This window comes from Cynocephalus volans, chromosome 7, assembly GCF_027409185.1.
Source record: "Cynocephalus volans isolate mCynVol1 chromosome 7, mCynVol1.pri, whole genome shotgun sequence".
NCBI lineage: Eukaryota > Metazoa > Chordata > Mammalia > Dermoptera > Cynocephalidae > Cynocephalus > Cynocephalus volans.
In genome coordinates this window covers 150,435,721-150,453,954 of record NC_084466.1, presented here as the reverse complement: position 1 = coordinate 150,453,954, position 18,234 = coordinate 150,435,721, and the positions used below count along the sequence as shown (strand labels likewise).

General features: G+C 36.8%; 1 protein-coding gene across 2 annotated transcripts in view; it reads right to left on the bottom strand.

The window, feature by feature from the left end:
• Positions 1–18,234, bottom strand: part of WDR11 (WD repeat domain 11) — a 70,328-nt gene that overhangs the window by 29,161 nt on the left and 22,933 nt on the right. For both annotated transcript variants that reach the window (XM_063102495.1, XM_063102496.1), the window contains exons 10-12: positions 9,092–9,268; positions 6,489–6,573; positions 1,096–1,202 (exon numbers count right to left, since the gene is read on the bottom strand). In XM_063102495.1, the coding sequence (XP_062958565.1) occupies positions 1,096–1,202; positions 6,489–6,573; positions 9,092–9,268 (369 nt within the window). The remainder of the gene's footprint in view (positions 1–1,095; positions 1,203–6,488; positions 6,574–9,091; positions 9,269–18,234) is intronic.

The window sequence follows — 18,234 nt, the reverse complement described above, 5'->3', positions numbered from 1 at the left end:
ACCTGAGCTCAGCTGAAAAAAATGAACACAAATTTTTTTAGTGAATGATATTAGACAATGGCATTTTTTCCCTGAGATACTACGTAACTAGAGAGAGCCAGTGCCAGTTTCCTGGCAAATGAGGAATCTAGGAGTGAGGCTGACTAGGTAGGTCACTTCCAATGACACTAGAGCAACACTGGACCAAAGATGCAGCTGATCCCTTGAGGTTTAGTAACACACTCTAATCAGTAAGAACCACTGTATCTTTGAGAGCTTAGAAAAATATTTATGGACAGGACAAGAAAGCAACCATACACTTGATTTATTATACGCATATGTACACACATACATATATTCTCATTGGTCAAAATCATGTACATATATTCATTTTACTATATCATTTTAAAGAAACTCATTGCAATTTTGTTTTTAAAAATCTACTAGAAATCACTGTACGTGCTATAAAATAACTTGAAATGCTCACCTTATATTTTCAAGTTCTTCATTTTGAAACTCATTGGGTTGTAGGTTTTTACCAATTCAGAACAAGTTACTTTATTGGAATGTTTTCTATTTTAGTCTTCAAACTCCCAATTGAATTTTCCCTATTCAGCAGCCAGACACTAGCAAAAGTTTTAAATTTGAACATTTAAAAACAATCCTTAACCTACAAGTTTTCTAAGGGTTTCCTACAAAGAAGAAAGTTTTAAACAGAGAATATAATAAAGTCTAATGACAAAGAGTTATTTTAAAATTGGTTTTTTGGTTATATGTAACAATGCACTTAAAAGTAGACCTGGTATCATATTTTCTAAAAAGTCTGTCTGTTCAACCTAATGGTGCTCCATTTTACCATGTATTTATGTTAACGAAATTTCCAAACAATGAGACTTTTCTATGGCAATTATTATAGACCAAAGAATAAATATATAAACATGGAATATAAGAAAAACCTCCCAGGTGGAAAAAAAAGTACTTTGAAATAAGTCTTATAAACAGCAACATCTCCTCTTACTGGCCAGCTGCAAAAATTAATAAATAAATAGCAACATTTTACATTTTTGATCAATATGACAAACTACTTTGAATCTTTTTTTTTTTTTTTAAACACACCTGTTGGAAGATCAACCAGTTGAAGTTCATTTCTCACTAATCCCATATTGTTTGGTGTTGAGGTAGCAAAAGAAAGAAAACTGGTCAAACTTGTCCATTCAATACCCCTATAATAAGAAATTAAACAAAGATTAATTTCAAAGAAAAGTATTTAACAAATTGAAACAAAATTTCAAACAACAATAAACTTTTTGTTTGAAAAGTTTATTTGAAAAATACATTTTTCCTATGATTGAAACTTTATTACACAAGTTAATTGAAAAATAATATGACCTTCCATTTTTCACTTGATCTTTCATTTGAGACTATATTACCATACATTCCAAACATATATAATGTTATTTCTAATTAAAATTTCTGTCTCCAAATGTAAAGACAAGATAGTTTAGTTATCAGGATCATTAAAATGACTACTGAAATATGGCCAGGGAGAGAGTCACATCACAGGAGTTTCCAAGAATTCCAGCTGCTTAAAAAGAGGTAATGTATAAATATTTAAGCAGAATTCTTAAAGTAAGGTGTACACTGAAGAATTTTATCAAATTTTATCAGAATTCCTAATTGGTTAGGAAGCAGAAATTCCTACAGCAAAGAACAGAAACTGAGCTGTTAGATTTAGAAGTGGCTCCAAGTTCCAAATGATATACCAATTAGAAAAAAGCACAAAAGAGAAAGAGACATGTACGATAAGACAGCAACCTATAACCCTAACGCCCTGGGAGTCTCGTTTATGCGGGACTGACAGTAGGTGATTACACATCTCCCCACTAATATAACTGGACAGTGTATACCACCATGATTTGCAGAAAATGGAAGAGAGAAGTGGGCCACTGGGACAACAGCAGACTCATCAGAGATATGAGAAGAAGGTTCTATATAGCTTACAAGGTAATAGAGGCTGGTTGGAAGGGAAGTCCAAACTTCTGTTGCTACACAACTGTTCACCAGCATCTGCGGGACAGCCATTTTTAAAAGGAACATATCATCAACGACTGCTTTCACAATACAACAGCAGAGCTGTGACAGGAAGTGCTATGACTTTAAATCCTAAACCTAAAATATTTACTATCTGGTTCTCTACAGAAAATGTTTACTGACCCCTAATGTATTTTATCCATTCCTACACAACTTTGCATGCTATTGCTAGGTTTTGCATGAAATATGGCTTTTATCATGTCCAAACTCCTCTATGTGGCTGTCAGGGCCATCCAGCCATTTGCCTCATCCTCACTAACAAAGCTTACCTCTCAATCATCTGAACCTTACCTGATACTTTACTAGAGTAACCTTCCCCACTGATCCCTGTGTACCCACATACTCATTTTTTTCTCAGAGGGGCAAACATAATCCAAAGAGAACTAAAATAATATTTACAACAGAGGGAACTGCTGCAGTTATCAAGGATTATAACTCTTTATACATGAAGTTGCATTGAAACACTCAGATCAGGCTGCTTAAAACTGAGCACCTTTAGGAATTGCTATGCCTGCAAAGTCCTCTCTCTCCTTTCCTCTTCAAATACTATTGGAGCTCAAGTCCTGGCTGCAGCATTTACTAGCTCTGTGCTCTCTGTGCACCTGTTCTCTCATCTGTTACACAAGAATAACAAAACTGAGTGCACAAAGAAGGCCTGGCATATAGTAAGCACTATATGTACTGGCAATCGCCATCATCATTACTATTACTCTCATTTCAAGATCTAATTCAAGCCCTATTTTCTTTATGAGGCCTCCCCATTTCCTAAAGTCAAACCATACTCACAGTGAATACTATATAATTTGTTTAATTATTCACTGGAAAAGTCCCTTTCTCTTTTTCTTCTTTCTTTCCCCTAACAGTTACAATACTTATTAGTGTTTCTACTTGGAGTGAACAAAAGAGAGGAATCATTTTGGTAGTATTCTGCTCTCTATGTAAGTCTGATAGCTTCAATCAGATCTGTTTCTCCACAGAAACCCTAAGACACACCCTCCAAGTCTTGCTGCTAGCAATCTTAACTAATTATACTAATTAGTGAACTAATTAAAGCTACTATCTCTGAACTATAGGAATTCTAGTCCTCCCCCTCCTCATTCTTTATTTTTAAAAATATATCTGTTAAATACCCAGCATATGCTAGTGACTGTGCTAAGCACTGGGAATGCAGTAGTGGCCTTCTGGAGCTTGCAATCTGGCAGAACAGACACAACTGTATTCTGTACTATCTACTACAAAAGATAGTGGTACAGAATTCAATAGGACCATATAAATGTCGCACATACTCTGGTCTCAGGGGCCAGGCAGGGCTTCCTGGGGGACCATTAAAGCTGAGACCCTAAGGGCAAATAGGCCTTTATCTAAGACTGAATGAGTAAATTGTATAAATAGAGTAAATAGAGAAACACTCACTGTGCTAGACTGTACTCTCTTTGAAGGGAGGTACTATGTCATGTCTCTCCAGGCACATGATAGGCACTTGAGAAAACGTATTTGATTAAATGAATCCTTCTATGTTTAGCCCTCCTTCTTATGTTTATTAGTGCCATGTATATGCGAAAAGTGTTTTCCTGCTGTTTACCAGATGTCCCAGTGTACAGAATATAAGCTGCCCAGAACATGGGGCAGCTGCTTATTTGCAATCTAGCAATAGGAGCATGTTGCCTTTGAACAGACTATAGCAGCAGCTTGTATATCCAATTCCTACTGAAGAAAATAAAAGTCAAATTGGACTTCAAAGTAGATTAGATAAGGAGGGGATTATTTTTCAGAAGAAAAGAATGAGAACTCTTCTCAAACGCAGCTGAGCAACACACTGCCCTCAGGATTAGATCCTGACCATCTGGGTTTAGCTGAGATCCTCTAGTAATGACTAATAAGGACAGTAGCTCATTTTCTGACTTGATCTAGGATTTTATTTTTGTTTTTGTAGGATTCCTAATCACTAAACAATTGTAACCTTAAAATCTACTGACAGATATTTGGGGTCCTGACTCCCACAGGTTCCCAAGTTGGGCCTGTGAAACACCTACTGGGGATGCTACAGAGACTGCTTTTCAACACTGGATGGCCAGGGGAGCACACACTTTCTCAAAGGCCTTGAAGCTCTAAGATTCTTATGCAAATTTACAGACAGACAAAATAGAGATCATTTTACTTTCCACAAATCACTCAGTTTACTCAAAGCAGTAGAGTCAACCAATGTTCTGATATCCATATAATCCATGTTATGATAATAATTTTTGACATGCAAGAGTCCTGGGCTATATTGTTATAAACTCAGCCTACTGAACAAAGACACAAACTAATAATATAAGAAAATCTACATGTACCATTCCACTATGTTTACTTCCAGATATCTTCCACTGTTCAAAGGCTTGGTCTGCTTAATTTGCACAAGAAAATCTAGAAAATACTGGGTTTATTGCTAATAAGTTCAGAAAATTTTATAACACATCTGTGAAATTTTCATAATAACTTTAATTGTTAATACTAAAATTGCATTAATCGAAACATAAAGACAGCAAGATTTTAACATCCTCTTGGGCAGCATCTTTGAATATAAAATGTGAATTATCTTAAAAATGGCAATTAAGAGGGGAAATTCACATAAAAATGGAGCATCTTTGTATAATCATTCACAACACTAGTCTGTCTGGGTAGCATATTCTTTACAGTGGTTATCCCAAGTAAAATTTTATAAACAATTTCAGTGTTACTCAATCATAAATATTATCATAGAATGGGTAAGTCATGTATTTAGTAACATCTACAACCTGACTAATCCAATACCTCACTGACAAACTATCTATTGAAGGTTCAGAGTTCAGAAAAAAAATGACAATGTGATCGTGTCAAATTCTTAGCATGAAACTTGGCTCAGTCAACATTTTAATTTTATTGCCAACATGATTCCTACTAATCTATTTGTATTTTTTAGCTACTGATCTAGTACTAGTCAGTGAAGAGCCCAGGCTCTGAGGCTTGAAAGGCCTTGACTGAATTCCATCTACCTCTTTCACAGATTACTCTGTAATTCTTGGTTTCTTCCTCTGTAAACTGGAAACATAACAGTGCCTACCCCATAGGGTTGGAGTGGGGATTCAATGAAATGAGGCTTGCAGAGCATTAATACTTAACATAATTCTTAGAACAAGTACTGGTTAAATGGAGAGTTTTGACTGGTTAGTGTTGGCCATAAAAGGAAACACCACACGTAAAAGGCAAGGATGAAAGGAAATGTCAAGAAAATAAATGTAGACAAGAAAGAGAAGGAGAAAGAAGATATCAGTAGTGGCAGCAGAACCTACTGGAAGAAGTGCCAGAATGGTAAATTGCAGACATTGTAACAGAGGAGAAGAGAAAAGAAGACGAACAGCAGCCTGAAATAGTCTAAACAGATACCTGTGTCACTACACCTTAAAATCCCAATGCTTTTGAAGACATTACTACTCCATGTAAATATATTTGGAGAGATATGGAGGGGCACAGCATAGATGACAATAAATAGTCACCTGGGCTGTACCACAAAACAATGAACTTGAAAGAATAAGGCAATGTAAACTTTTTGGAGATTTGCATCACATCAGAAGTTGTGATACTTAAAGGGATAACCCTTCTCCATTCAGAAAATGCATTTACTCAGAACAATGTGTTCACAAGGGTTCAATAAGAATTTTAATGTATACATAAGACCTGCAATTATATAATGTACAGAAGACAGAAAACAGCCTTTCTTATACTTTCATTAAAAGATCAAAAAATACTAGAAATTTATGTTATATATGTATAGCTTTACAATCTATCATAGCTAGAGCAAAGAAGGAAAATAGCCTTGTGTTCAGCAAAATAATGCTATGGAGCAGGTATGCATGCACTTTAAAACAGAAAACAAGAGGCATTCTCTCAATGTAGCCTCTCCTGCATACAGAGCACTCATAAACAGATAATGTCTCAAACTAAGAATAAATAAATGTCATACAGTTTTCATCCTTTTCTGACGTTGTTTAACAAAGAAATAAATAAGATTAATTAACAATTAAAATAACTTTACTCAAATTTGTCATGAGCAGTCCTACTGATGGATCTTCATAGAAATGAAAAATAAACTAAACAAACCTGAACAAAGCAACACAATGACTTCTAGAGAGAAAATAGCCTGGACTTTAGGAGAAATAAATATGATACAGCAATAAAAGAGAAAACATTCTCCACAGCTTCTGTCCTTTACAAAGCAAACAATTAGTACTAATCCTTAACACAGCCATTAGCTGTACATAAATATTTACTATTCAAAGTTTTCAGTCAAATAACCACTGCAGGTACCACTGCCGAGTATTCGATGTAGAAAAGTCTATGAGAACTTTTTTCTGATATCATGTATGCCTGTAATCTACACATTGTAATAACATACTCACTTGACTTCACATGAGTGGATGCTCAACTCCTTGTGAAGCAGACCGCTGGTGAGATGGTATACCAGGACAGAACCATTACTTGTACCTATCAGAATGATGTAACAGAAGGACTTTAATTCAGTGGGAGACCCAGATTTTTCCAACAAGTCTTTTCTCAAGATTTTAATCATTTTACACCATTTATCTTTTATAAAGGGGACCCTGTGCTTAAAAAAAGAATGAATTTCTCTGTCCACCCCCTTATCAGAAATGAGCCTAATCTCATGTGCTCTGAAATCTTACCTAACTCCTGGGATAAGTTTTCACAGTAAGACTTTAAAATCTAAATCAATACACATACAATTTGAAGATGTACTTTCCTGAGCTTTTCTACAAATGGGAGTTTATACTTTGAGATTCAAAATGTTTACTATAGGTGGTCCTCAAAGAGTCAAACTAGCAGAGCTCATTAACCAGATTTTTCTATTTTCCTTTACAAAGTTTTTGTTTTGTCTCATATGAAATAAATCAAGAGAAGACAGCAAAGTATGGTAGTCAGGTATGGTTTCTGCAGTTGAAGACTGTGTTCAAATCCTGACTGCTCTATACTTTTGGGTGAATACTAAATCTGTATTTTTTACCTCTTTACAATGAGAACAGAAAATCTATTCGTTGGAGATTAAATGAGAAAATATAGGTAAAGCACACAGCACAGCACTTGGCACAAAGTAAGCACTTGATTAACTATAAGTATCTCTGTTATCACTGTAATTAATGGTTTGTAGTTATTATTATTCCTAAAGATTTGCATGGTCTCACACAGTTTGCCTAAAGTACAAGCAGAAGAAACATGGACATACTTAAAGTAAAATTTTGGTCTCTAAAATCTTTCTATAAGTTAAGCAAGAAAAGTGAATAGTCTAATTGTTTGGAAAATACTTTCTCACTGCATATTATTTAAAAGGATTAAGGGATTGATACAAAGCAGTAGAATGAAAGTTAAAATGCAAGACAAATTCCATTTTTAGCTTATTTGCTGATTAAAGCTCTAGAAATCTTTTGCAAAACAATTCTAGAAAAACACATTTACTGTTGTTTAAATTTATCATCTATTCCATAATAATACTCTTCTGATACTGAGAAAGTTAGCTAAAGAATTAATTAAAAATTTTTAATTAACAGACTTTCATAACAATCAAATGATTTCTACATTCTGCAAGTTTTGATGATGCTGAACCTATGATCAAATACTCTAAGGGCACTATAAGGAGAAGTAATTCCATAGCTGAACTCTGTTTATCTTCTCTAGTGGCACTATAAAACTTCAGGCATTTATTTTACATTTTTACTTTTACTTTGTTATTACGCTAAATTCAGTAAATGACAATATGCACTATATACTAGCACATTACAGCTTATTCTGCAATGGATATCTCAGACCTTGACATAGCTTTTATTATACAGCTATCCCAAGAAGTAACTTCCCCAAGAAATTTACAAAATCCTAACTGACAAATTAGGTACATTAACATTGTACATACATGTACATAGGATGTACACTGATGGATCCTAATTAAAATCTCTATAAGAGGTTAACTATGAATCAATAGCTTCTAAAGCAAAATTTAAACATTTATATAAATCTGGACACATGTATACACAGGCTATTGAATCTTAAAATTTAAATCGCTTTCAGAAGATAGCCACAGAGAAAACAGAAAAATAAGAGTATTGCTAAAATAGTAATCTCCAAATGAACCTTTACTACTCATTAGTCAGCCATTAAGCTGAGACATGCTGGCCACAAAATAAATGTGTTCAGGTTTTTATTTGATAGAGAAGAAAAAGAATCACAATCACATGTTTACAGACTTGAGGAGAAAGTCTTCTTAAGAAACATTTCTTAAGAAAAAATGTTGACAGTTTCAAGCAAAGTGTATATTTTTCAAACATTTTAGAGAAATGTATTTCAACCTTATATACTTAACAGCAAACTGATTTTTGATTTTCTCTGTAAAGGAAATTAGGTTCATCAAATTACTACAAAATTAATGTGACAGCAAGTTGAAACCCAGACAAATTTTTCTATCTACAACATATGCAAAAAACTATGCAATTTCAAACCAAAAGGCAAATCTTAGTTTATAAGGACCACAGCCACTTCAACCAATATTTAATATACAGTTCTTAGCAAATGAAGAACATTGCTATAATTAAACTTTTAACTCTTAACTCTATATGAGTTATTAGTTAAGAAAGGCCCAATACAAAATGGCATGCACAGAAAGACTGGAGTGGTCCAAGAAAAAACAAGGAGTCTTGGATTCAGTGTCACACACGGACTATCCTCCTGATATTTCAGAAATGTATTGATAGTGTCAGAGATTCCATCATTCAGTCTCAGGTAGATGAGTTATTATTGCAAGTAAAACTGATAAAATTGGAGTAAAAAGACAAAAAAATTAAAAAATTAAAAAATGCTTCAATACATGTGTTTATATGATTTCACTTTGCCTCTTCAGCCTTTTAAAGCACCCTTAAAGGGGAAAAAAGGATTTTCTAGAAACTCGGAAACCTAACCAGCTTATAAAATGAATTCATAAAAGAACAGGTCAAATACTCACCAACAGCAAGCAGTGGCTGATACATCTTGATGTTTGTGGTGGTCAACGGTGGGCACATCCGGATAGCAAACTGTGGTGAGGGAAGTCCTGAAAGCAGTCCTGTCAGCAGGAATTTGAGGTGCACTTCTTGCAGAATTGAGCCTTTGGGATGTTCTTCTCCAGCAATTGCGCTTTGCCCTGATTTGTAATAAAAATACAACTCTATTAATCATAATGTATGCTGAACTTAAAAACCTAAAGAAACATTTCAGTGGAAATGCTCTTTAGGTCTAGAAGTAAAAGTATATTGTAGCACTCTAGGCTCTGGAGCTATTAGGGCCACAATAACTGTGTATTTCACTATGGAACTTAAATTGCATCAACTAACACCTCAAAGGACAGTTTACTCCAGGGTATTGCCATCTAAAATTCAGGGACCTATGAGAAACACTGTGCTAGCAAAGTTCCTGTTATTAGGGCAATAAACAGAGGCTTCAGGACAAATCAAGAATTAAAGAATAGTTTCTGTGGAGTGGGATGCTGCAACACATTCCTATCTTACTGCCTTTCTAAAGGGTTACTTTTCAATCTGATGTACTTTGTAAAGTGCATATAAAATGGGTAATCACAAAAAGCAGGTTCAAACAACTCATTTACGATTTCTAATAAGAAACCATAATGTGTCGATGTAATTACAAAATTTAAGCTTTATAATTAAATATTTTATATGTAAATATATAAATAAATATAAACATATATCAATAAATAATATATATAATATATAAACTGTCACTGTCAATAGTTAAGTCTTATATGGCATTATTTTTAGATACACTGTTCATACATAGGTCATCAAGTCTCAAACTAAAAAGGATGACTCCAATAAAAATCATTCTAACAAAATGTAAATATAAAGAGTACAACAAAATCAAGACTGTTCACTAAAAAGAGTATACAAAACACTACTAAATATTAAGATTAACTTGCCAAAACTACAAAATAAAAAATATACACGTACACATACACACATAAACATGTATACATTGGGGAAGGAAAAATGTAAATAATTACTATCAGTGGGTGATGGGATTACGAATATAACCTATTGAGGCTGTAAAGATGTTTTAATAATAATGTTATTTTAAAATCAATAAAATATACAGAAAAATGGCCATCAATTTAATCCAATTAAAATGATCCCTTAGGATTAGCCATACAACTGATACCAATCTCTGCCTATTTGGTAACAAAAAATGGTATACAAAGGAATCGTTAGTTCAACAGGTAGATACCACATACACCAACCCTATTAGCTTGGAGTTGACTCCTGGGAACTGCCACATTTTTCTTCAAGTATTTTTCATAAGAGGCAATTCACAAGGTAGGGCATACTATGGTTTAATAATCGCCAGCCCTTATCCAATGAATATAAATCAGCCTCTGTATTTAACTGAATTGCTTTCAGTTATCACTAAGAACACAGTGAATCTCAAATTAAAAGCTTAATTAAAAGTTTTAATTAGATGTTTTCAAGTAACAAAGCTTTATTTATTTAATAATTTTAAACCAATTACATTGTCAAGGACTGCTATACGATCTATTTCCTTTTATCTCTTAAAAACTATAATTTATATCACACAGATACCTAAACAGCATAAAACTTCAACCTCTTATGAGCTTCCTATTATTGATTAGTTCTGTTCATGTGTATTTATAATTCTTCTCACTTTAATATTTTATATTAATAACAGATAAGGTCAATTAAGTCAGAAAACTGTTCTACTGATAAAATGAATTTTGCAAAACAAATACGTAACTAAACTTTCTCATATGGATTTATGTCTGGTGAATGGATGGTGAATAGAAAGAATTTTATTTTATTTTATTTATTTATTTGTTTTTAAAATTTCATAAGATTTATTCTTTTTTTAAAAAATTTATTTATTTATTTATTTATTTTTTAATTTTATTTTGTCGATATACATTGTAGCTGATTATTGCTCCCCATCACCAAAACCTCCCTCGCTTCTCCCTCCCCCCCTCCACCCCAACAATGTCCTTTCTGTTTGCTTGTTGTATCAACTTCAAATAATTGTGGTTGTTATATCTTCTTCCCCCCCCCCCGGTTTGTGTGTGTGTGTGTGTGTGTGTGAATTTATATATTAATTTTTAGCTCCCACCAATAAGTGAGAACATGTGGTATTTCTCTTTCTGTCCCTGACTTGTTTCACTTAATATAATTCTCTCAAGGTCCATCCATGTTGTTGCAAATGGCAGTATTTCATTCGTTTTTATAGCTGAGTAGTATTTCATTGTGTAGATATACCACATTTTCCGTATCCACTCTGGGCTGGTTCCAACTCTTGGCTATTGTAAAGAGTGCTGCGATGAACATTGGGGAACAGGTATACCTTCGACTTGATGATTTCCATTCCTCTGGGTATATTCCCAACAGTGGGATGGCTGGGTCGTATGGTAGATCTATTTGCAATTGTTTAAGGAACCTCCATACCATTTTCCATAGAGGCTGCACCATTTTGCAGTCCCACCAACAATGTATGAGAGTTCCTTTTTCTCCGCAGCCTCGCCAGCATTTATCGTTCATAGTCTTTTGGATTTTAGCCATCCTAACTGGGGTTAGATGGTATCTCAATGTGGTTTTGATTTGCATTTCCCGGATGCTGAGTGATGTTGAGCATTTTTTCATATGTCTGTTGGCCATTTGGATATCTTCCTTAGAGAAATGCCTACTTAGCTCTTTTGCCCATTTTTTAATTGGGTTGCTTGTTTTCTTCTTGTAAAGTTGTTTGAGTTCCTTATATATTCTGGATATTAATCCTTTGTCAGATGTATATTTTGCAAATATTTTCTCCCACTCTCTTGTTTGTCTTTTAACTCTTTTAATTGTTTCTTTTGCTGTGCAGAAGCTTTTTAGTTTGATATAATCCCATTTGTTTATTTTTCCTTTGGTTGCCCGTGCTTTTGGGGTCGTATTCATGAAGTCTGTGCCCAGTCCTATTTCCTGAAGTGTTTCTCCTATGTTTTCTTTAAGAAGTTTTATTGTCTCAGGGTGTATATTTAAATCCTTAATTCATTTTGAGTTGATTTTAGTATACAGTGAGAGGTATGGATCTAGTTTCATTCTCCTGCATATTGATATCCAGTTATCCCAGCACCATTTGCTGAAGAGGCAGTCCCTTCCCCAGTGAATAGGCTTGGTGCCTTTGTCAAAGATCAGATGGCAGTAAGTGTGTGGGTTGATTTCTGGATTCTCTATTCTATTCCATTGGTCAGTGTGTCTGTTTTTATGCCAGTACCATACTGTTTTGGTTATTATAGCTTTGTAGTATAGCTTAAAGTCAGGTAGTATTATGCCTCCAGCTTTATTTTTTTTGCTCAGCATTGCTTTGGCTATGCGTGGTCTTTTATTGTTCCATATAAATGTCTGAATAGTTTATTCCATTTCTGAGAAAAATGTCTTTGGAATTTTGATGGGGATTGCGTTGAATTTGTATATCACTTTGGGTAGTATGGACATTTTCACTATGTTGATTCTTCCAATCCAAGAGCATGGAATATCTTTCCATCTTCTTGTATCCTCTCTAATTTCTCTCAGCAGAGGTTTGTAGTTCTCATGATAGAGATTTTACACATCCTTGGTTAACTCAATTCCTAAGTATTTTATTTTTTTGGTGGCTATTGTAAATGGGCAGGCTTTCTTGATTTCTCCTTCTGCATGTTCACTATTGGAGAAAAGAAATGCTACTGATTTTTGTGTGTTGATTTTGTATCCTGCTACTGTGCTGAAATCATTTATCAATTCCAGCAGTTTTTTTGTAGAGGTTTTAGGCTGTTCGATATATAGGATCATGTCATCTGCAAACAGGGACAGTTTGACTTCATCTTTTCCAATCTGAATGCCCTTTATTTCCTTCTCTTCTCTGATTGCTCTGGCTAGGACTTCCAACACTATGTTGAATAGGAGTGGTGAGAGTGGGCATCCTTGTCTAGTTCCTGTTCTTAAAGGAAAAGCTTTCAGCTTTTCCCCATTCAGGATGATATTGGCAGTGGGTTTGGCATATATGGCTTTAATTATGTTGAGATACTTTCCCTGTATACCTAACTTATAGAGGGTCTTTGTCATGAATGAGTGCTGAACTTTATCAAATGCTTTTTCAGCATCTATAGAGATGATCATATGGTCCTTGTGTTTGAGTTTATTAATATGGTGTATCACATTTATTGATCTGCGTATGTTGAACCAACCTTGCATCCCTGGGATGAATCCCACTTGATCGTGATGAATAATTTTTCGTATGTGTTGCTGTATTCTGTTTGCTAGTATTTTAGTGAGGATTTTTGCATCTATATTCATCAAGGATATCGGCCTGTAGTTTTCTTTTTTGGTTATATCTTTACCTGGTTTTGGTATCAGGGTGATGTTTGCTTCATAGAATGAGTTTGGGAGATTTGCGTCCGTTTCAATCTTTTGGAATAGTTTGTAAAGAATCGGTGTCAATTCCTCTTTGAATGTTTGGTAAAATTCTGCTGTGAATCCATCTGGTCCTGGGCTTTTCTTCGTTGGGAGTCTTCTGATAACAGCTTCAATCTCCTTTATTGTTATTGGTCTGTTCAAATTTTCTACGTCTTCACGGTTCCGTTTTGGGAGCTTGTGTGTGTCCAGAAATTTATCCATTTCCTCCAGATTTTCAAATTTGTTGGCGTATAGTTGTTTATAGTAGTCTCGAATGATTCCTTGTATTTCAGATGAATCAGTTGTAATATCGCCTTTTTCATTTCTAATTTTTGTTATTTGAGTCTTCTCTCTTCTTTTTTTTGTTAGCCATGCTAATGGTTTGTCAATTTTATTTATCTTTTCAAAAAACCAACTTTTTGATTCCTTGATCTTTTGAATTGTTTTTTGGTTTTCAATTTCATTCAGTTTTGCTCTGATCTTAATGATTTCTTTCCGTCTGCTAACTTTAGGTTTGGATTGTTCTTGTTTTTCTAGTTCTTTAAGGTGAAGTGTTAGGTTGTTCACTTGCCATCTTTCTATTCTTCTGAAGTGAGCATCTAATGCAATAAATTTTCCCCTCAATATTGCTTTTGCAGTATCCCACAGGTTTTGGTATGATGTATCATTGTTTTCACTAGTTTCAATAAACTTCTTGATTTCCTGCTTGATTTCTTCTTGGACCCATATGTTATTAAGTAGAATGCTGTTTAATTTCCATGTGTTTGTATAGTTTCCAGAGTTTCGTTTGTTATTAATTTCTAGTTTTAATCCATTGTGGTCTGAGAAGATACATGGGATAATTCCAATTTTTTTGAATTTATTGAGACTTGATTTGTGACCTAATATGTGATCTATCCTGGAGAATGATCCATGTGCTGATGAGAAGAATGAATATTCCGAGGTTGTTGGGTGGAATGTTCTGTAGATATCTGCCAATTCCAATTGGTCTAGAGTCTTGTTTAGATCTTGTGTTTCTCTACTGATTCTTTGCCTAGATGATCTGTCTAATATTGACAGTGGGGTGTTCAGGTCCCCTGCTATTAAGGTATTAGTGTCTATTTCCTTCTTTAGGTCTAATAGAGTTTGTTTTATAAATCTGGCTGCTCCAACATTGGGTGCGTACATATTTATGATTGTTATGTCTTCTTGATGGATCAGTCCTTTTATCATTAAGTAGTGTCCCTCATTGTCTCTTTTTATGGTTTTTAGTTTAAAGTCTATTTTGTCAGATATAAGAATAGCTACTCCAGCTCGTTTTTCTTTTCTGTTTGCATGGTAAATCTTTTTCCATCCTTTCACTCTTAGTCTGTGTGAATCTTTATGGGTGAGGTGGGTCTCCTGTAGGCAGCATATAGTTGGGTCCTGCTTTTTGATCCAGTCAGCCAGTCTGTGTCTTTTAATTGGGGAATTTAAGCCTTTTACATTAAGAGTTGTTATTGAAAGGTGTTGATTTATTCCTAGCATTTTATTGGTTGTTTGGTCATCTTAGGTGTCTTTTGTTCCTTGCTTTCTGATTTACTGTTTGGTTTCTTTGTTTGTTGGTTCCTTGGGTTGTAGATAGTGTTTTTGTTAGCTTGTTTTCTCTTCATGAATGCCATTTTTATTGTACTAGCGGGTTTAGATTTTTCTTAGGTTTTTATGGCAGTGGTAGTTATTTTTCAGGAACCAAACCCAGTACTCCCTTGAGGATTTCTTGTAAGGGTGGTCGTGTGGTAGTGAACTCCCGCAGTTTTTGTTTGTCTGAGAAATATACTATTTGCCCCTCATTTCGGAAGGATAGCCTTGCAGGGTAGAGTATTCTTGGCTGGCAATCTTTGTCTTTTAGTATTTTGAAAATATCATCCCATTCCTTTCTAGCTTTTAGGGTTTGTGATGAAAAGTCTGATGTTAACCTGATTGGGGCTCCCTTATAGGTGATTTGACGCTTCTTCTCTTGCAGCTTTTAAGATTCTCTCTTTGTCTCTGAGTTTTGCCTATTTGACTATGACATGTCTTGGAGAAGGCCTTTTTGGGTTGAATACGTTTGGAGATCGTTGAGCTTCCTGGATCTGAAGATCTGTGATTTTTCCTATACCTGGGAAGTTTTCTGCCACTATTTTGTTGAATATGTTTTCAATGGAATCTCCATTTTCCTCCCCTTCTGGAATACCCATGACTCGGATATTTGAGCGCTTGAGGTTGTCTGATATCTCTCTCAGATTTTCTTCCATGTCCTTGATTCTTTTTTCTTTCTTTTTGTCTGCTTGTGTTATTTCAAACAGCCCATCTTCAAGTTCAGAGGTTCTCTCTTCAACTTCGACAAGCCTGCTGGTTAAACTCTCCGTTGTGTTTTTTATTTCGCTGAATAACTTCTTCAGTTCAGCAAGTTCTGCTACATTTTTTTTCAGGACATTGATTTCCTTGTATATTTCCTCTTTCAGATCCTGTATACTTTTCCTCATTTCCTCATGATGTCTAGCTGAGTTTTCTTGTATCTCATTCAGTTTCCTTAGAATTATCACTCGAAATTCCTTGTCAGTTATTTCAAGGGCTTCTTGTTCTATAGGATCTAGAGTATGAGATTTATTAACTTTTGGTGGTGTACTTTCTTGATTTTTTGTATTTCTGGTGTCTTTTTTTTGGTGTTTATTCATTGTGGCAGGGGGTTTCACAGTCCACCGGTTTGAGACTAATGAATAACTAGGATGTTGCTGTGGTTGCCAATTTGGTATGGCTCCCGCCGTGACTGCTCAGTTGGCCTCTAGTGTCTTGTGTGTGTGGTTGCCTCGGGTCTTGGGCTTCTCCGGGGATCCACCTTTCTGGTCAGCTTGGACTCTGCTGGGCTGGTGGATCACGTACCACAGGGTGTGTGATCTCTGTTGAGCTTTCACTTCCTGTACAGGACTTCTCCCCGTTCCGTGTGCTCTGGCCCAGGCTGTTAGATCGTGCAGTGGCGACCCCACCGGGTGTGTGGTTTCTGTCGAGTCTCCGCCTCCCTGGCCGCACGTCTCCCCCCTCTGTGCACACTGTGCTGGGCTGGGGTGTGTCTTGTGCACCCCTCGTCTATCAGCTGGGCCTTCAAGACCCTGCTCAGCACCGCCTCGCCCAGGAAGTCTACCAGGTTTCTGCTAGGCACAGACGACCGGTCTCTCTGGGTGCCTTTGTAGCACTGTGTAGATCTTTCTCGGGTCTTGTTCACCTTTGTATCCCCCCGGTATAAACCGAGTCTAGTGCCCGCCTGCAGCCTGCTCTCCGGCAGGTTCAAGCGGACCTGGGAACTCTCCTACCACACTATTCCCAACCAGAAATTCATTAGGCTTTTTTCCAAAGTGGTGGTCGCAGAGATGGTATCTGCCTCCCAGTAACAGGAAGTTTACCGGGGCCAGAGTCCAGGGTGTGGTGGAGTGACAGTCGGCCCGCCGGTACTTCCTTGCCCTCCCAACACTGGTCGGGACGCCCCACACCCCCATCCCCGCCAGAGAACCGCGGAGGGAGTGGGAGAGGAGGCCGGCCCGCAGGCTCCGGAAAGCCCCGCGCCAGGCCAAGCAAATGGGCTCAGTGATGGCCGAGCAGGGTGGGGCTGCCCACACCTGGGAAAATGGAGGCAGCACCGGGCGGTGAGTGGCCTGGTGGTGCAGGCGTGAGCCGCGTGGGCATCCACCCCCCGAACAGAGCTGTGCCAGGGATCACTCACAGTGCTGTGCCAGGTCGGGCGCTCGCTCTGTCTCTGGTTTGTCGCCTTCCGTGTTCTCGGCGCTGCCGCCTCGGGCTGTTCAGTCGCGGCGCGGCTCGGGCGCTCCCAGGAATCTTTAATGCTGGCCTGAAACCTCGAATCCTGAATAGGGCAGCTGGCCGCCTTCAGTGCGGCCCCAGCCTCCGGGATCCTGGCTGCATCCACAGCAGCCCTGGCGCCGTGTTCCCTGTTTCAAGACTCGCTTTTGCAGCTAAGAATCAGTTCTTTTCCTGCTCCACACTTCAAAGCTGTTGCCTGTAAATGAGGCAGCTTCTCCTGCCGGGGGCAAAGTGGCGTTGAGCCCCCACGACCGGCCAGCAGCAACAGTCCTCCTTTAAGAGATGGCGAGAGGAAGGTCCACAAGTTTCCCAGCTGCCTGAGGCCCAGTGGCCACCTTTTCCACCTCAGCTACTCCGCGCCAACCGCTGCAGCCGCCGCCATCTTGAAACTCCTAAGATTTATTCTAAAACTTAATTTTCTCTCTAATAACTCTCAAGCTATCTAATTTTTAAAAAAATTTATCAATATACAATGCACCTGATTTTCGTGTCCCTTTACCAATTCCACTTTCCCTCCCCTCCCCTCCCCCAATCAACACATCTGTTCACTTGTCTTAACAAGTACAAGGAATTATCAGCACCGCACTCTCCAGAGTGAGCCATGGGCCGGCCCTCAAGTACAAGGAATTATGATTGTTGTGTCTCCCTCCCATACGGTTTGTTGGTATATTTATTTATTTATTTATTTATTTTTAGCTCCCACAAATAAGTGAGAACATGTGGTATTTCTCTTTCTGCATCTGACTTATTTCACTTAATATAATTTTAAATATAAAAATTAGTGTCATTCAAGGAGAGTCACCAGCAGAGATAAAGAAAAGAAGAGGATGTCTCTCTCCACAAAGTCCATTTCAGAGTGACAGAAGAAGCATCTGCT